Below are 16,463 nucleotides of genomic sequence, written 5' to 3' on the forward strand. Positions count from 1 at the left end.
TTTTTTCCAGCATAATAATCAAAGGCTACTACTACTCAAATTGTCTTGAACTCACCACAGTATTTCAAAGTATCTGTTTACAAAGCTAAGTGCACTGTGGCGCTGCAGCTTGGTTATGAATTACCATGCTTCTGTGAAAATCATGGCCTACTTAATTAGTGGAAGATTCTTGAGGGAAGGTAAGTGTAGCTAAAGCAAGAATTTTAGGAAGAATGTAATCAAAAATTACCAATAAACTTAGGTTATCTTCAATTTTTTTTTTTAATTGTGAGTCTGACAACTCATCTTCAATTTCATTTTCAAATTTAAGTTATATAAATGTAAATTTGATAACAGAACTGCATTCAAGTCACATTTTAAAAATCTCAGAAAGAATCACTAAATTATTCGAAAAATTTCAAAATGATTGCTCAACTGAGTTCCCTTTATTTGAAGGCAACTCAACCATACAGAAATCGTTGGGTAGATTTTGATACACATGCTATATGTATAATGAATAACTCATGAATCATTTTTAAAAATCATATACAAAAGTCACATAAAATCACACAATACTGGGAGGGGGCTTCAGCATCTTGGATGAGATATACTTAAAATATACATTGTGTATATGCTTTGGCATATACCATGCAATAATTTCATATTTTGAAAACTTTACAATTCTACCTCACCTTTTTAGCCTTCTTTTTTCTTGGGTATCATTTAATATATTTCACAAAAACATGTTTCTTTGTCATTTAATATATTTTACAGACATGTGGGTTTAAAATTGGAGGTTTATATGACAGTGTTGCCACTCACAGGAAGCAATTTGCCCTTCCTAGACCTTTATTTCTTGTCTGTGAAATAGGTATAGCAATAATTACCTTAGAAACTTGAGAAAGGATGAAATGACATAACATATGTGGAAAATTCTAGAATGCTGCCTGGCATATTGTAGGCACTAAAACTGTTACTTTTCAAAGGATGAGATCATGTCTCATTAATACATTTTTGAATCACACCATCTACCAAAGCATCAAGCTTACAGTGCATCTCAGTAAGCATGTGTGGAAAAAATATGTTTTCTAGTTTTATGCATGTAACATAAAAAAGACAATCTGGAGCAAAATGATTTGAGGAACGTGTACCAACTTTAAGTGTATGGAAACAATATATCAAGATTCAATAAATGTTCACTTCTGAGGCAGATTTCTAGCTTCAGTATTTAAAGATTTAAATTGACCCTCTTAAAAATTCCCCCTTTATTTAAAAGATGGTAGAAAATCATAGTTATTTTCTTTTACTAAGAAAAAAATAGGAATTCTACGATTATCTAACCACCAAATGTAAAATAATTTAGTCTTAAGGAATAACTTTCTATAAAAACAGAACCTGCTTATAAAACCAATAAGTGTGTGTTTATTTAGTAAGGAAATGACAGTTAGAAGGACATTCTTATAAAGCACTGCATTATAAAAACAAACCAAGATAAAGCAACACAACTCTTTTCATGGCAATGAGCCTTCCCTGTGTGTGGTTAAGGGAATTTCTCTTCCATTATGCAGTCACCTAAATGTTGTGTTCCAAGCTTTCAATTCCTTTCCAACTCTAGTTTACAATACTTCACTTCTCAGAATTCTCTCACCAACTGCCTCAAGCTGACCATGAGATAGAGTTCTCTCTGCCTCCAGTATCCTAGCTAAATTGCAAACATGCATAGCACAAAGCACATGTGTCATGTCCAAATTTTCATTCACATGTGCAAGATGAACAGTAACCAAATTGCTCTTCCATAAGCTTCCAGCTAAAGTAGGAATCATGATTAGGTTTTCCCATGTATGTAATTGACTACCTTTATTTTGCTTGAACATGTCTGTTCATGAGACAGCTCATTCCAATTGCAGATAACTTTAATCCTTAGAAAGTGTTTTCCTAGAAGAAGCTGTAAGGTAGTCTCCAGAAACTTTCACAGGATACTTCTATCTAGATTTTATTTCTGGGTAAAGAGCTAAAATTTAATTCATTATCAGTATGCAAAATGTGTGAGTGAATTAAAATTCCCATTCCTCTCATTCCTGTCAGTGTTCAAAGGAAAAGTCAAATTGTCAGACTGACAATGAGAAAAACAACAAACGTTGGATAAGCTTATCTCAGAACAGAATTGCTCTGAATTGTTCAGATAGGCACAGATGTGTGTATCAGGAGAAAGGTAGGATGGAAGTTGAGAAGGGTCTGGTAATGCATAGTCTTCTGTAATTATTTTTTCCCTGTATCCTGTACCACGAAAACTATCTGCTTTTGTGCTAGAGAACTCAGTGTAGCAATATAAAAGACATTATAATCATTTATGAGTAATTTACATACTCACAATAACTGCCATGCATAATATTAAATGCATCCCATAAATTGTGTTGTAAGTTCTGTGTGATTACAATACTACTAAGCTTTATCCTGTAAGCTTAGTCTTTCACTGCTGGTGTAATGAGATCATTGACTACCAATTTAATGATCCTAATTAAAACATGCATTCTTTGTCTGTTTAGTTTTGTTCTGAAACAGAAAGATTCTCTCTCTTTCTAACATTTTTCTAGCTCTGTCACTGAGATATTTTCGATGCAGGTATTTTCTAGATCTGCTGCTATAGAGATATCCCCTGTCTAGAGCTTGCTAATGGAATCCCCCCAACCACACACACAAAATAACAGATACTTTCCCCAATACAATAATTTTGTTGACTACTCCCATCTATCCCCTTGAAGTCTTGACTATTTTTACGATATAATCTGACTTTTCACAAGCTTTGTTTAACGGACTATAAAATAAAAATTTAATTAGGACATTGAACAGAATTTTACTTGGATTAAATAACTGAACATCATCGAAACCTTCTAAACCTGATGAAAATCCGCAAACACATGAAGAGAAGAAATAAATACCTCACCTCTGTTTCCAAGAATCTTCTCAAGGCTCTTTTCTTTTTGATGCTCTTCCTTCTAACATAAACAGCAAATGTCAGACCAACAATGACCAGAATGAAGAGCCCACCAATTACTCCAGCCGCAATCAGGGGAGTTCTGACAACCAGAATGAGAAAAAACAAAACAAAACAAAAGTATGAAGAGAGAGAAGACAGAGGAAGAGAAAAGAGCAGTTGTACAAGACGTTATCCACATTTCACAAATCTAGTCATTTAGATGAAATGCAAATATAAAAGTGCATTAGGTTTTGCTCTATCAAAACCTTTCTCATGGTAAAGACTATAGTTGTTTTTGTGTGTGTTTTACAAATAATAAACCATGCACATACAACTCATCTTTGAGGATGAACAGTCACAACATGCCATTTGATGAAAAAAATGTAACACTTGCTAGCAGTATGAAAAACATATGCCAAAACATTGGTGTTGGTGCATTTAATATTTTGCTATTATATATGAATCAACAGGAAATACATTGTAAAATATTTTTGTGGTTTGTAATTTTATTTTCAGTATTTTCTCTGAAGCAGGCTTTCACAACAGTGGCACTACTGACATTTGAGGCTGAATACTAGTTTGTTGTCGTGAAGTGTCCTGTGCACTTTAGGATGTTTAGTAACATTCCTGACTTCCATCCACGAGATAGTAGCACCCCCATCCTCTAGTCATGACAATGTCTCCAGACATGGCCAAAGGTCTGTCAACATCATCCCCAGTTAGGAAACACTGCTCTAATGCAAAAATGAGTGGTCTCAACACATAGAAACCCCACGCCTCTGGAGTATAAGGGTACCAATACGAGAGTTATTATTGCCAAAAGTGCTATTTGAAACTCTTATTAGGGTAACTCTGGTAGGAAAAAGGTCAGGAGAAGGATAAAGAATTGGTTCAGACATGTTTTCAGAATAACGACAAGAGTATTAGAATCAATAGTGTGTCTAAGCATCATATACTCATAAAAGAGGTTTGCACATGAAGCATTACGTGAAAAGTGGTAAACAGTACCAAAAAGGGATTAAGAAGAGATTGATTGGAAATCTTCATTCTTAAATGTTTTTGTAATGTATTGTTAGCAAAGATATAATTTTGAAACTGATCACTTCTTAGATAATTTTTTTTCCTTGCTTAAACAGCAGTAGTTGTGATTTTTAACTTATTCTAGAGTAGAGCAGTATCTCTGAGGTTTCCGTGGTCAGAGTTCTTAATCATATGAATTTTGTATACCATAGGAAATAATCTTGAGTGAAACACACAGGTGTTACCTAAAAAATACGTGACCATGAAGCCACAATGGATATCAAAACTAAAAAAGAACTTCCTGCATGCTCATGCTTTCCATAATAAAGCATTTTATATCTTGTATTTATATTTTTAAAAGAAATTATACTACATTTTCTTAAAAAATACTTTCTCTTGCTAAATAAAATTCTGCTCAGAGATACATCAGAAATATTAATGGTGGATGATCCTTAATAAAATCTTAAAAGTTTAAAAAGCTTATGAAAAAAATCTGTGTAACTTCTTCTATAAATGAAATCATGTCTTTTAAAGATCACGATTGCTATATTGTCATATAAAACTGCAGAAAAATCTAAAAAGGTAGTTCATCCTAAAGGTTGTTTCCTGACAGCTCAAAGTACTATAGTATACCGAAATGTTGCTATAATTCAACTAGATTTTTCTAAATGGGATTTTCTGCAGATATAAAAATCTCTGCTGAGAAAATTAAACTATAGTATGGACAAAAACTCATCACTGTGATATGTTTTTGTTTGTGTAAGATCATATTTTTGAGCATGCAAGTTAAATATTTATTTCAGGAAATATTTTATGTTTTAACCAAAGGTATAATTTTTAGTCCAAATGCTTAACATATCCCTGGAAACTCACTGTTATTGAAAGGGTTGTATTTTTGTTTTCTCAGTCCAATTTTTTACTGCAAAATATTTATGTATATTTGAGACTAGTGTCCAACATTTTGTCAACTATAGATTCAGACCAACTCTAAACTTTCTCTGCTTATTTATTTTGCAAAATAATAGGTAGTATACATATTTATGTAAATATATGTAAACGTCAATGTCACTGTATATGAAAAGAAAATGCTCTATTTTGTTTTTTGTTTGTTTCTTTGTTTGCTTGTTGTTGTTGTTAGTTTTTAGGAACAAACTTCCAGGAGAAGAAAATAATACCTCTCTTTTATTTTATTTTGGTGGAGATCAATTGCCATATAATTACTATACAGGCAAGTAATGCGCAAAATAAGACATTCAAAAACTCAAGACAGTAATTTCTGTTTTTATAGTTAGAATTTACTTTCAGTATTTTCTCACAGCAATATTTTTGGTTTACTTGAATTTCTTTACTGTTTTCTTACCACTCTGCAGGAATGGTAGAGGTACAAACAACCTGAAGAAATAAAGTACTACAATTTCTGTACTTAAAAACCATACATAAGTGTTTTATTGAACATTTTAAGAGGCCACATTCTTCCTATTCCCACAGAATTTACTTTTGAAATATAAATCATTAACCACAAACAAGCAACCAGTGAAATCAAGAGGAGGGAATATTCCATAAGACAACTTGCAGGTTCTTTTTTATTCAGTGAGTGCCATGAAAAAGGTTCTGACGTAGCTTAAGAAGACTTAATAGACATAGCAACTGGATAGAAAATGTAATCCTGGATTAGATCCTGGTTTAGACAAACCAGTTATAGAGTCTTTTTGGAAAACTTGAGAGATCTGAATATAAATTATATAGAAGATGAGAAGATAATTTGCTGCAACAGAAAGACGTGCACCATAAACTGAAAAGATGCGGTTTCCAAACAGTAGAACTTCAATATGAAAAAATCTATATTCACATATATCTACAAATATATCCTCAGATGCATAGATCTGGAATAATATAAAATAAAATTCTAAATAGTAGTTGTCTCTGGGTATTATGAATACAGTGTTCTTATTTTTAATAATTTGTATTTTCTAAATTTTTATAATCCATTTATATTTCTTTTGAAATAAAAGTTTATTAAATTTAAGAAAAATGCAGAAAAAACAAATCATTGTCTAAAATTTAGTTTTGTTCTCTTTTTCTTGAATGTTTACTTTGCTTTTGTTTCAATTAAGATTTCATTTTGTTATTCCTTGTCCACTTTTACAATCTAAGTACTTTTGCATATATTTTCTATTCATTATAGTTTGATATGTCTGAGACATTTAATTACTATTATGTTTCTTACATATGCTTCTTAACATTATGTACCATAAAACCAAGATAATCTGAAAAGTTAATACTATTTTCACATTTCCTACTCCTCTGAATTTTTACGATTCCTAGATATTTGTAAGTATAGGATAGATATCTTTTTGTTTGTTTGTTTTTCCTGAGAGTTTACACTTAACTCCTTTTATGAGGACCCTTTGGGTAAAGAGGAAATAGCAACCTAAGTTGCTTCTTTAAATGGCTGTGCATCTCTCCTTGGTCTAATGATGATAGTGGCTATTACCAACCAACCTGTTTCTGAGCTTGAATGTGATTGATTTTATTTTTTTTTTAGATGGAGTCTCGCTCTGTCACCCAGGCTGGAGTGCAGTGGTGTGATCTTGGCTCACTGCAACCTCCACCTCCCAGGTTCAAGTGATTCTCCTGCCTCAGCTTCCCGAGTAGCTGGGACTACAGGCAACCGCCACCACACCCAACTAATTTTTGTAATTTTAGTAGAGATTGGGTTTCACCCTAAAAGGATGTGATCAATTGATAGATTACTTTATTCTGTGACTTGGAAATAGTATAATGAAACTGATATCCTCCCACCACTGAAGAAAGTAATCCCACAGGGATTCTGAATCACAAATGAACTTTGCTAATTTATTTAAAAGCATATGATTTGGTTTTCATAATTTCATTTAGAAGTTCAGAGACAATGAAATGGATTAAATTCTACTGACTTGAATGCAATTATTTTATAAAAGAGCAGCATCTTTCCAAGCTATATTACTCATCATATATATATATATATATATATATAAGAATATAAAATGTGAGACCTTATTTTTAAAAACATCCAAATATTTTCTTCCATTGTTCAGTTTTTTTTTTCAGATATCAGACCACAAACAAAATGTAATAAAGTCAATATAATTTATGATTAAAACCCAAATGTTTTAAAAAACTATTTTGTTATACTCTTTCTATTTAGTATTATAAGGACTGGCTATCTTTTAAAAAAGAACAATAGTATTTTCTAAATTGGTAAAGCTGGTATTTTGATGAATATTGGAAAAAATGTTAATTCTATGATTCTACCTTTTTTTTAAAGGTAAGGCAAGTTCATCACCAAATAAAAGGTTTATTAAATTTTGAATATATGTGTATTTTCTTTACTTTTTTGAATACAGACTAATTTTCAACTAAAGATAAAAGAACCTGTAGTTCTATAAAACACTGATGGTATACTTCCAATTCGTAGTATTGACTATGAATCAAAGACTTTCACTTTTAGAAGCTTGTAGGTTAAACTAAATCATTTGAAGACAGGTCTTCAGGATTTGTTGCATCAGACATAGACCTGCTTCACTGCTTATCTATGGGCAGTAAAGGTTAAACTGAAAATGCGTGCGTGTATTTTTGTTTTAAAGTATACAAGAAGGAAAAACAAACAAAGACAGGCTAGTCAGATAAATGTAACAGGGATTTTTTTCTTTTTTAAAAAAATAAACTTTGCAAATTGCAAAACATGGTAAAATAGTATCTCCAACATTACTACCTTATGTTAATTTTTCAAATTCTGTATGACTTTTCCTTATTGTGGCAGAAAGATGCTTTGGAGCCAGGCGAATCTATGTTTTAATCATATGACTACTTCTAACCAATTGTGAGTTTACTGCCACCATCAAATAGTTTAAATACACATAAATACACTCTTTACCTAAGCTAGTACAAAAAATAAATGCAGAAGGAAATTATATAGTCATGTTTACATTCATGATATCTAATGAATTTGCTTCAAGATCATTTCTAGTATTATCATTAAATCAAATACCTTTAAGTTTAGGAATTATGCATCCCATTTTGGCCAGGATGGTCTTAGTTTATGCCAGTCTAATAATCAATAATGCCCCTTTTACTCTCTAAAGTGCGCCATGTGAGAAATAAATCAAATGTTTATCCTATATTTAGCCCAATCGAAAGGTATTTAGGATACCATGAGTTAATAAGTATTTATCTGTATCTCTATATTAAAATGTGTATGTTGGGGTATGTGTGTATGTGTATATAGGATCAAAAAACGCTTCAGTTTACCTTTATGAAAGGGAATAATTTCTATGAAATCTGACATTTTCATTTTTAGTAGATTATTTCCAATTGAAAATAAGTGCATTGCTAATGACACTCTGTTGTGCCATAAAACCCATGAGTATGTGTAGGTGTGTGCATATATACACGTTCATACGAAAGTGTCTTAGTTTTATTTTCAGCAAGTTTTACTTTCTGGGAAAGTAAATTAATTACTGCATTTTATGAATGTATATGTAACTTAAATGGATATTTCATAAACTAGGGTCAAATGTTATAATTCTCCATAAAGTTATATTTCATTTAAAAAATATAACTAGTAACACTGGCCATCATCCTACATCCTATCGTTCTTCTGAAAATCTTACAGTGGCTATAGACAAAAGCATGAGTCTATCATTACCCAGAAGCCAAATGTATGCTCAGGGGTATATTCTGTTTTGTAAATTGTTCTTGCTGTAAGAAAAATATAGTTGATCAAAAACCTATTGACTCTCTATTAAAATAAAATTCTTATAATTCATTCATAATTACCTGCTGAGATAAAGAATATAACTTTGAAAACAATAACATTTTCAATATTTTATTAATTATCTGTATAATTTAAACATAGTAAAAGTCTGTTTCCATAAGAGAAACACATGATTTGACAGCCATCAGATAGTCACAGGTTTTATAGCATACAGGGTGTCACTAGCAATGCACTTATTTTCAATGGGAAATAATCTAACAAAAATTAGAATGTCAGATTTTCCTAGAAATCATTCCCTTTTATAGAGGTAAACCAAAGGCTTTTTTGATCCCATAGACTACCTTTAAATTTAAATCATTTAGCTCGACTGAATGTGAACTTTCCATTCTAATAATTTCCAATACTTGTATATTTTATGATTAGAATTTAATTTTCACATACATTGTATAGTTTCACAATAACTATGTAACACATATCTTATAAACTCCATATTAAATATAAGAAAATAGAAAAGATGCCTGGATAACATAAATAGTAATGCTAACATTTTATGTATTGGAGTCTCAAGTCCATTAAACTTTCAGCTATTATATTTTTTCTCTTTCTAAAGATGATATATTTACACAAATATTTTTCAGGTATTTCTTCAATATCTATGCTTGATAGTAGAGAATACAAAATGCACATAAATGTATTTATGGTTTTTCACAGAACTTTTGACTTTATATTTAGTTATATCTTAATATTTTACTTCTCTTTGGACTATCATTTTATCTGTATTGCTATATTCATTGTGATTTACTTTTATTAAATCCTTTATATGCTTGGGTGTAAAGTTTATAAGTGACATTCTTCTTTCAGCTTCAGTTTGTTTTCTCAGTGAGAAAACAGTTAAAAGGTTTTGTATTTTTTTTTTAACTTAAACGGGATTTCCTTTAAGAAAGGTAAAGAAAAGCAGTATCTATTATTACAGTGACAGTACCTATTGTACTGCTACTCTGTTCCGCCTTCCCCAAAACAGTTCAGATTTGAAACAAGAGACCTTGAAACACCAGGAGACATTGAAATTCCCCAGAAGACATTTTAAGGGTTACTGCCTAGGGCAAGGAGAGCTACATTAAGGGAGTTCTTTTTCTCCTGCAACTAGTGCTCATTCTGATGCAGAATTCAACCTGCTTTATAAACGTGACACATCTTTTCTTTTGGAGCAAATGAAAGTGATCTTACAGTTTTTAGTTGATGAGACCTGGGGGATTACAATAGGTCTCTGTCCTTTGATTAAGGCTCAGGATTCCTCTATTACATTTCAAATATGACCAAAACTTTAAGTGCTGAAGTAAATGAATCACAATGTACTGTCCCCCTTCCTAAGCAAATTTGAATGTTTTGTGACTCGCCTTCATGTGTTAAAATCAATCTTTTTTTCAATATGTGAATGCAATATTTCATTCAATAACACAGTGTCGCAAACATACTTCAGTAGCAATATTGCCATTAAATGAATATGTAAATATAATCTGATTCTTTCATATCTAGATCAGCTTCTGAGAAAAAATTTCAAGTAGTTTCACAGCAAATCCTTCTCTTTACAGGTAACATCTACACATATCCATGGGCTTTTGTTCGTTTTTTCAAATTTTGGGGAAGTACATAAACTTATACACTCGACTTTCAGGCAAATATTCTCATGTTAAGGACACCATCCTCAGAATATATATAATCTATCTAGGAATTTCTACACCCAGGGTTTTCTACAACTAAAGTGTTGAAAAAGAATTATGCCAGGGAGAACTTTCCTTTTAACAGGATGTTTAAGAGGTCAGATGAAGTTTTGATGCTTTTATTAATTTTTCCACAGTTTATACCTATTATACAATATCATATATCTATATACTATACTAATACAGTACCTTTATAATTGTTTATATAGTATTATCTAGATAGAATATATATAAGGATCTGTTTAGTGACACAAGCAGAATATTATAAATATTTAATTACAAAATGAATTAACCATTAAATATCACTGTGTCCTATTACTTACTTATTATATGGGCAAGGTAATATGAAGCATCAGAGCAAAAGATTTAAAAATCGAGGATTCAGTTCTTACAATTTCAGTTACATTACATACCAAAATTGTTCGGCATGATAAGGAATTTAAGTTTCATAATAGAGCAGAAAGTATTACATAAACACTGCTCTGTGAAGAAAAGTGGGAGAGGGATAAATTATGGCTGGCACCATTCTTGTTCCCATATTTAAAAAGTTTCCTTTGCCTTAAAATCTCCATTCATTCTATGCACTATAACTTCAGATACTTTGTTGCTAATAGAGAATATATTCTATGTATAAATTGCCTCTATCTTTATATGGGAGCATAAAACATACATGTTTGTGTCATGCTTATGGGGCACAACTACATAAGACAGATTTAGAGCAATCCCATTTTCAGAATGTTTGCGAACTTTTTTTTTTTTGAGAAGGAGTCTTACTCCATTCCCCAGGCAGGAGTACAGTGGTGCCATCTCGGCTCACTGCAATCTCTACCTCCTGAGTTCAAGTGACTCTCCTGCCTCAGCCTCCTGAATAGCTGGGATTACAGGCACCCACCACCATGCCCAGCTAATTTTTGTATTTTTAGTAGAGACAGGGTTTCACCATGTTGGCCAGGCTGGTATCAAACTCCTGACCTCGGGTGATCTGCCCACCTCGGCCTTCCAAAGTGCTAGGATTACAGCTGTGAACCATCAAGCCTGGCCTTACAAACATTTTAAAATAATAGCTTGGTTTGTTTTTTTTGTTTCCTTCATAGTCAATTCTGTATATAAAGCATTTTTGAATTTCTTTTTACTATACTTTAGATTCCCCAATCCTTGTTTTAGACTGAAAGAAAAAATTTTTAAAAATAAAATGCTAATAAAGAGGGAGTAAAGAAGTGTCTTTCTTGGGAAGTATCACTACTCTTTATTCAGATGATGTATTTTCTACTTACATTGGCCTGCTGGTCGCCTTTTTTCCTGCTGAGGAGACCTACGAGTGTGCATCGGGGAGTTAGTGGCCTTGACGCATACTGAAGATTTGGATGAAGTGAGATGGGAAAAGACTTTAAGAAGTGAATACAGTTGTAGGAAAAATACCAGGATTTTTGGACATCTATCTAGAGTCACTGGACATTTCTTGCAGGATTAATGAACAAAGTTCCTTTTACTAGATATTTTATATGTGTTATGTGAAATAATTCTTCCAATATAATTGATTATTGATGTATGGTGAATCTGAAGTAGGCTATACAACTTGTCCAAAGTCAGAAGCATTCTAACTGGATAATGAAGCCTAGACTCTTAGTATATTTTTCTCTAAATCCTTTTTCCTTTAAAATATAATTATAAGGGCATATTAGGAAAATTAATCTGGTAGAAAGTTGTAAGATAGATAATCAGGAAAAGGAAAAGAGATGCGAGAAAATTAGTTTAGCTGACTGTTTTAAGACTCCTCCTGAGTAACAGTGAAAGACAGATTACGAAAGTTTAAAAGGAGATATGGTGAGAAAAAGTATTAACAGCAGTAAAACTGATTAAAAGTATAAACTTAACAGTGAAGAGAGAAAAAGCAAGCATCAAAAATGACTAGACCCCCATGCCTAAGGGAATATATAAAGGCCCATGATGCCTTATAGGGACGTGCAGAAATCAGGAGAGAGACAATTAGAAGGGAGAAGTTTTTAATTCTTTTTGATCTATGGATTTGAAGCACTAAAGGGTATCCAAAATCTATGTCATTCCATTCAACTTTTACAATTTCTGTATATATTTGTTGTTCTTTTTAATTTCAAGACCCATACCTGTGTTGATTTTATTAATAGCTTCACATTTTTAATTCAAGTGAGTCACAGACAACATTCTATTCCATTCCCTTTAAGTTTTTCCAATATTTTATTTATTCTCTAGGAACATTCAAAATCCAAAGGAAGAAAAATGTGGCTCAAGGGGCTTTCTTTCTTTTCTACTTCCTCCCCCTTTCCCTTTTGCTTTGCTGACAGACTGTATCATTTTAGGTGGTTTCACATCTCTCATTAAGATAAATTCTACTGTTCCAAACTGTTTTTGTTCTTATCTTTTTACTGACCTTTTGAGATTATCAGTTGCAAGAGGAACAAACCTTAAAAATATTTAATACATTTAAAAAACCTGTTCATAGTACTATTTGCCTTGGGTAACACATGTTAGAGTCAGATGCCTTAGTAAGGCTACATGGATCTCATTGCTAATTCTTGTGCCTTAATGTCATCCCCCGTTTGGAGAATTTAAAGTTTGACATTAAATATTAAAGCTTAAAGAAAATTCTTTAATTGAAAAAGACAATTAAATATAGATACTCCAAAAGAGGCCCCGTCATATTCTTTTATAATTTGATTTTTTTTTTTTTTTTTTTTGAGACGGAGTCTCGCTCTGTCACCCAGGCTGGAGTGCGGTGGCGCGATCTCGGTTCACTGCAAGCTCCGCCTCCCGGATTCACGTCATTCTCCTGCCTCAGCCTCCCGAGTAGCTGGGACTACAGGCGCCCGCCACCACGCCCGGCTAATTTTTTATATTTTTAGTAGAGACGGGGTTTCACCGTGTTAGCCAGGATGGTCTGGATCTCCTGACCTCGTGATCCGCCCGTCTCGGCCTCCCAAAGTGCTGGGATTACAGGCGTGAACCACCGCGCCCGGCCAATTTGATAATTTTTATAGAAGCAATCTTATGTTCCAGATGCAAAGCTGTAAGTACTAATAAGTGGCTTCAATTTTATTGCCATCTCTGTGACTGACCTCAATTCATTCCATTTTGTTATCATGCTTACAAGAGTATTTGTTTTGACGACTTACGTGTCTTAGACTACACTTGATTTAGATATTTATAATTATTCTCTCTTGGATTCTATTTCAAACTAAATTATAAGCCCCATGAGGTTAGGACCATCATTTATAATTTTTGTTTCTTTTATCGCTCTAACTAATAACATTATCTAATAAGTTTATCAATAATTGTTATAAAGTGAATCAAGTAGTTAAGTGGGATATTTTAAGTAATAATGAGTTCTTAAAAATGCAACTCTTCCTCTTGATTTTACTCTTTGGTATTTGGATCAATTTTGGAAATAGCAAAATATTTTCTTTGCATTTATCTCTTAGTTTGTCTAAAACTGATCATTTTATTTCCATTCTCTTGATTCTTGAATTAACTCTCATCACATTTTTAGTCTCTGCCTCTTCACTAAATCAGTTCTTATCAAGGTCATCAATGGTTTCCTTACTGCCAAATCAAACAGTAATTTCTTAGAGCTAATCTTAATCTCGTGGTAGATTTTCATACAAATGATCAGTTCTCTTTTCTTGAAACACTGTCCTCCCTTGACAGCCATCCTTTCCCTAGTTTCTTCTCTGTCTGGTCAGTCTTTTTCACTCATTTTTTGCTATTTGCTCCGTATTACCCTGACCTCTAAATATAGGAAAGTCTCAGGACTCAATCATTGGATTTCTTCACTTTCCTACTTATGCCCTAGATGGGATGTACCATCCATCTCTTTATCTATGTAATGATAAGCAAGCATATTCAGAGATTGAAGGTAAAATAAAAGAATTTCTATTTTTATAATCTCAAACATAAGTGCTTTAAGTGCTGGAATTGTGTCACAAACACTTTCTTATGTTTTAGAGTCTAGTTTATTGTCTCACGAAAAGAAGCACTAAATACATGTTACATGAATAAATAACTGAATGAAAGTTTACTTCCATAAATATTTACAAACTTTTTATCTTAAATCAAACCTCAAAAGCACATATATCCTTCAACAGTCTCAGAACTCCCTATATGTTTTTAAACTTAACAAAAGTATAATTCTAAAATATCTTTAATGGAAAGAAAATGAGAAGAGTTATTTATGAAATATTTAAAGTATTTAAAGAAATAAAGTATTATTTCTTTAAATACTTTAAATATTTAAAAGAGTTATTTATGAAATATTTAAAGAAAATAAGAAGAGTCATTTCTCTGAAATAAAGCTGATACATGTTTAACATTTGTTTATTCCAAATTTCATAGTACTTGGTAAAATAATATTTTCTCCTAAAAGCAGTGAAACTAATCCTGAGACGAGATGTTATTTTTCTTTGCTGGTTTTAGTTTAGTTTATCCCTCACCCTGACCATATTGTGTCCAAGTCCCAGGCTGACTAAAGCAACAGTAGTTCCTACTGCCCTGCTCCCTAACACATTCCAATTTAGTGAGTTTTAAAATGTTAAGTAACAACTTCCTCAGTCTCTCTGCATCTTGGTGTAAACATACAACCAAATTCTTGCCAATGAAATGAAAGCAAAGCTTGACCATAGGGAGTTCTGGGAAAGAACAGGTAGAGCTGATGAAGCCGATTCCTCTACTTCTGTCCTTGGATGTAATGCTTAGAGCTGCGGCACTCAGTGTACTATCAAAACAGAAAGATAATAAGATGATATAAGTTCTAGTCCTGTTGTTACTGATCCATGGAACCCACGGCAACAGCTATGCCATTTCTAGACTACTGTTATGAAATAGAATAACACATAAAACTCTTGGGTGAACCCATTACTGTTTTTACTTGTAGGCAAGGAAGATACTAACTGAAAAGTTAGTATGAAAAGTGACTATGTCCAAATTTTTTCACTTTTCCTTTTTTCTTGCATTTTAACTGTCAAATGCATCATCTCAAGATACTTGGATTTTTAAAAACATAAATGAAGTCAATGGCCCTTTCCTTTCTTGTTAACACTTACTATCTCTGGTGCTTCTATTATGTCTGCTTCATCGTCCCACCCTCCTGGTCATTGAATAGGTTTTACGTGTATCAGACTTTTCGGAACCCTTACATTGGAGGGGGACAGAGGTGGGAGGAAGTGCCTCACACATTTATAAGTAACACTAAGTAGAAACTTGTAGAGCTTCCTCAAGGATGCTGCCTCTAAATTGTGGAATTTAAATATGCTATAATAGATAGGATATTTTGTGTCATCCATTTTCAAGTAGTGATAAAATTCAAAAGTAGTAAATGTTTCCTGAACTTATACACCTCAAGCAAATATGTACTGAAAGATCAATAAAGAGAACATGAAGAAACACAGCTCTTCATTAGCATTTAATTTGGCAAAACGCGAACATCCAAGTTTTCTAATTTCTGGATCCATAGTAGATTGGAAGTAACCCAAGGAAAAAATGAGAGGGTGAGACTGTTTCTGCCTCCACAGGGGACTTGGCGAAAAGACAAACAAACCCTCCTTTCACAGAGGCTTTTGGTCATTGCACCCCACTTTAAATAATGTTTTTAACTTAGAATTGATTAGTTTTTGTATTCTAAGAGGAGGTTTATTGTGACTGAATTCACAAAAACACATTTTAAAGCATTTAATAACAATGTTTAGTAATATAACTCCTTTCTAAACTTATATAAACACCCAACCCCTAATTAGAACACATTTCTAATTATGGGGAAACCCATTTTTTTCAAAAGCTATTGCCTAGACGATGTTATGATTCTGCAGATGCTCTGAATACAGATTCACAGCCTCCAGATAATGTAAGAGAAAAAAAATCAAAACTAAGCATTTAAAACAACATTGAAATAATATAATACCAAGACAACTTTATACTTTGCCTGAAACCATTTCATTTACATGCAAAAGAAATATTTACTACTAAGGAAAAAACCCACATCTAC

At 32.5% G+C, this 16,463-nt stretch overlaps 1 protein-coding gene across 10 annotated transcripts in view; it reads right to left on the reverse strand.

Moving 5' to 3' along the window:
- ERBB4 (erb-b2 receptor tyrosine kinase 4) overlaps window positions 1-16,463 on the reverse strand; it is a 1,175,572-nt gene that overhangs the window by 247,452 nt on the left and 911,657 nt on the right. For all 10 annotated transcript variants that reach the window (XM_021924408.2, XM_021924406.2, XM_021924405.2 and 7 more), the window contains one exon: window positions 2,924-3,056. In XM_021924408.2, coding sequence (XP_021780100.2) covers window positions 2,924-3,056 — 133 coding nt within the window. The remainder of the gene's footprint in view (window positions 1-2,923; window positions 3,057-16,463) is intronic.

The sequence above is a fragment of the Papio anubis genome, chromosome 10 (assembly GCF_008728515.1).
Source record: "Papio anubis isolate 15944 chromosome 10, Panubis1.0, whole genome shotgun sequence".
NCBI lineage: Eukaryota > Metazoa > Chordata > Mammalia > Primates > Cercopithecidae > Papio > Papio anubis.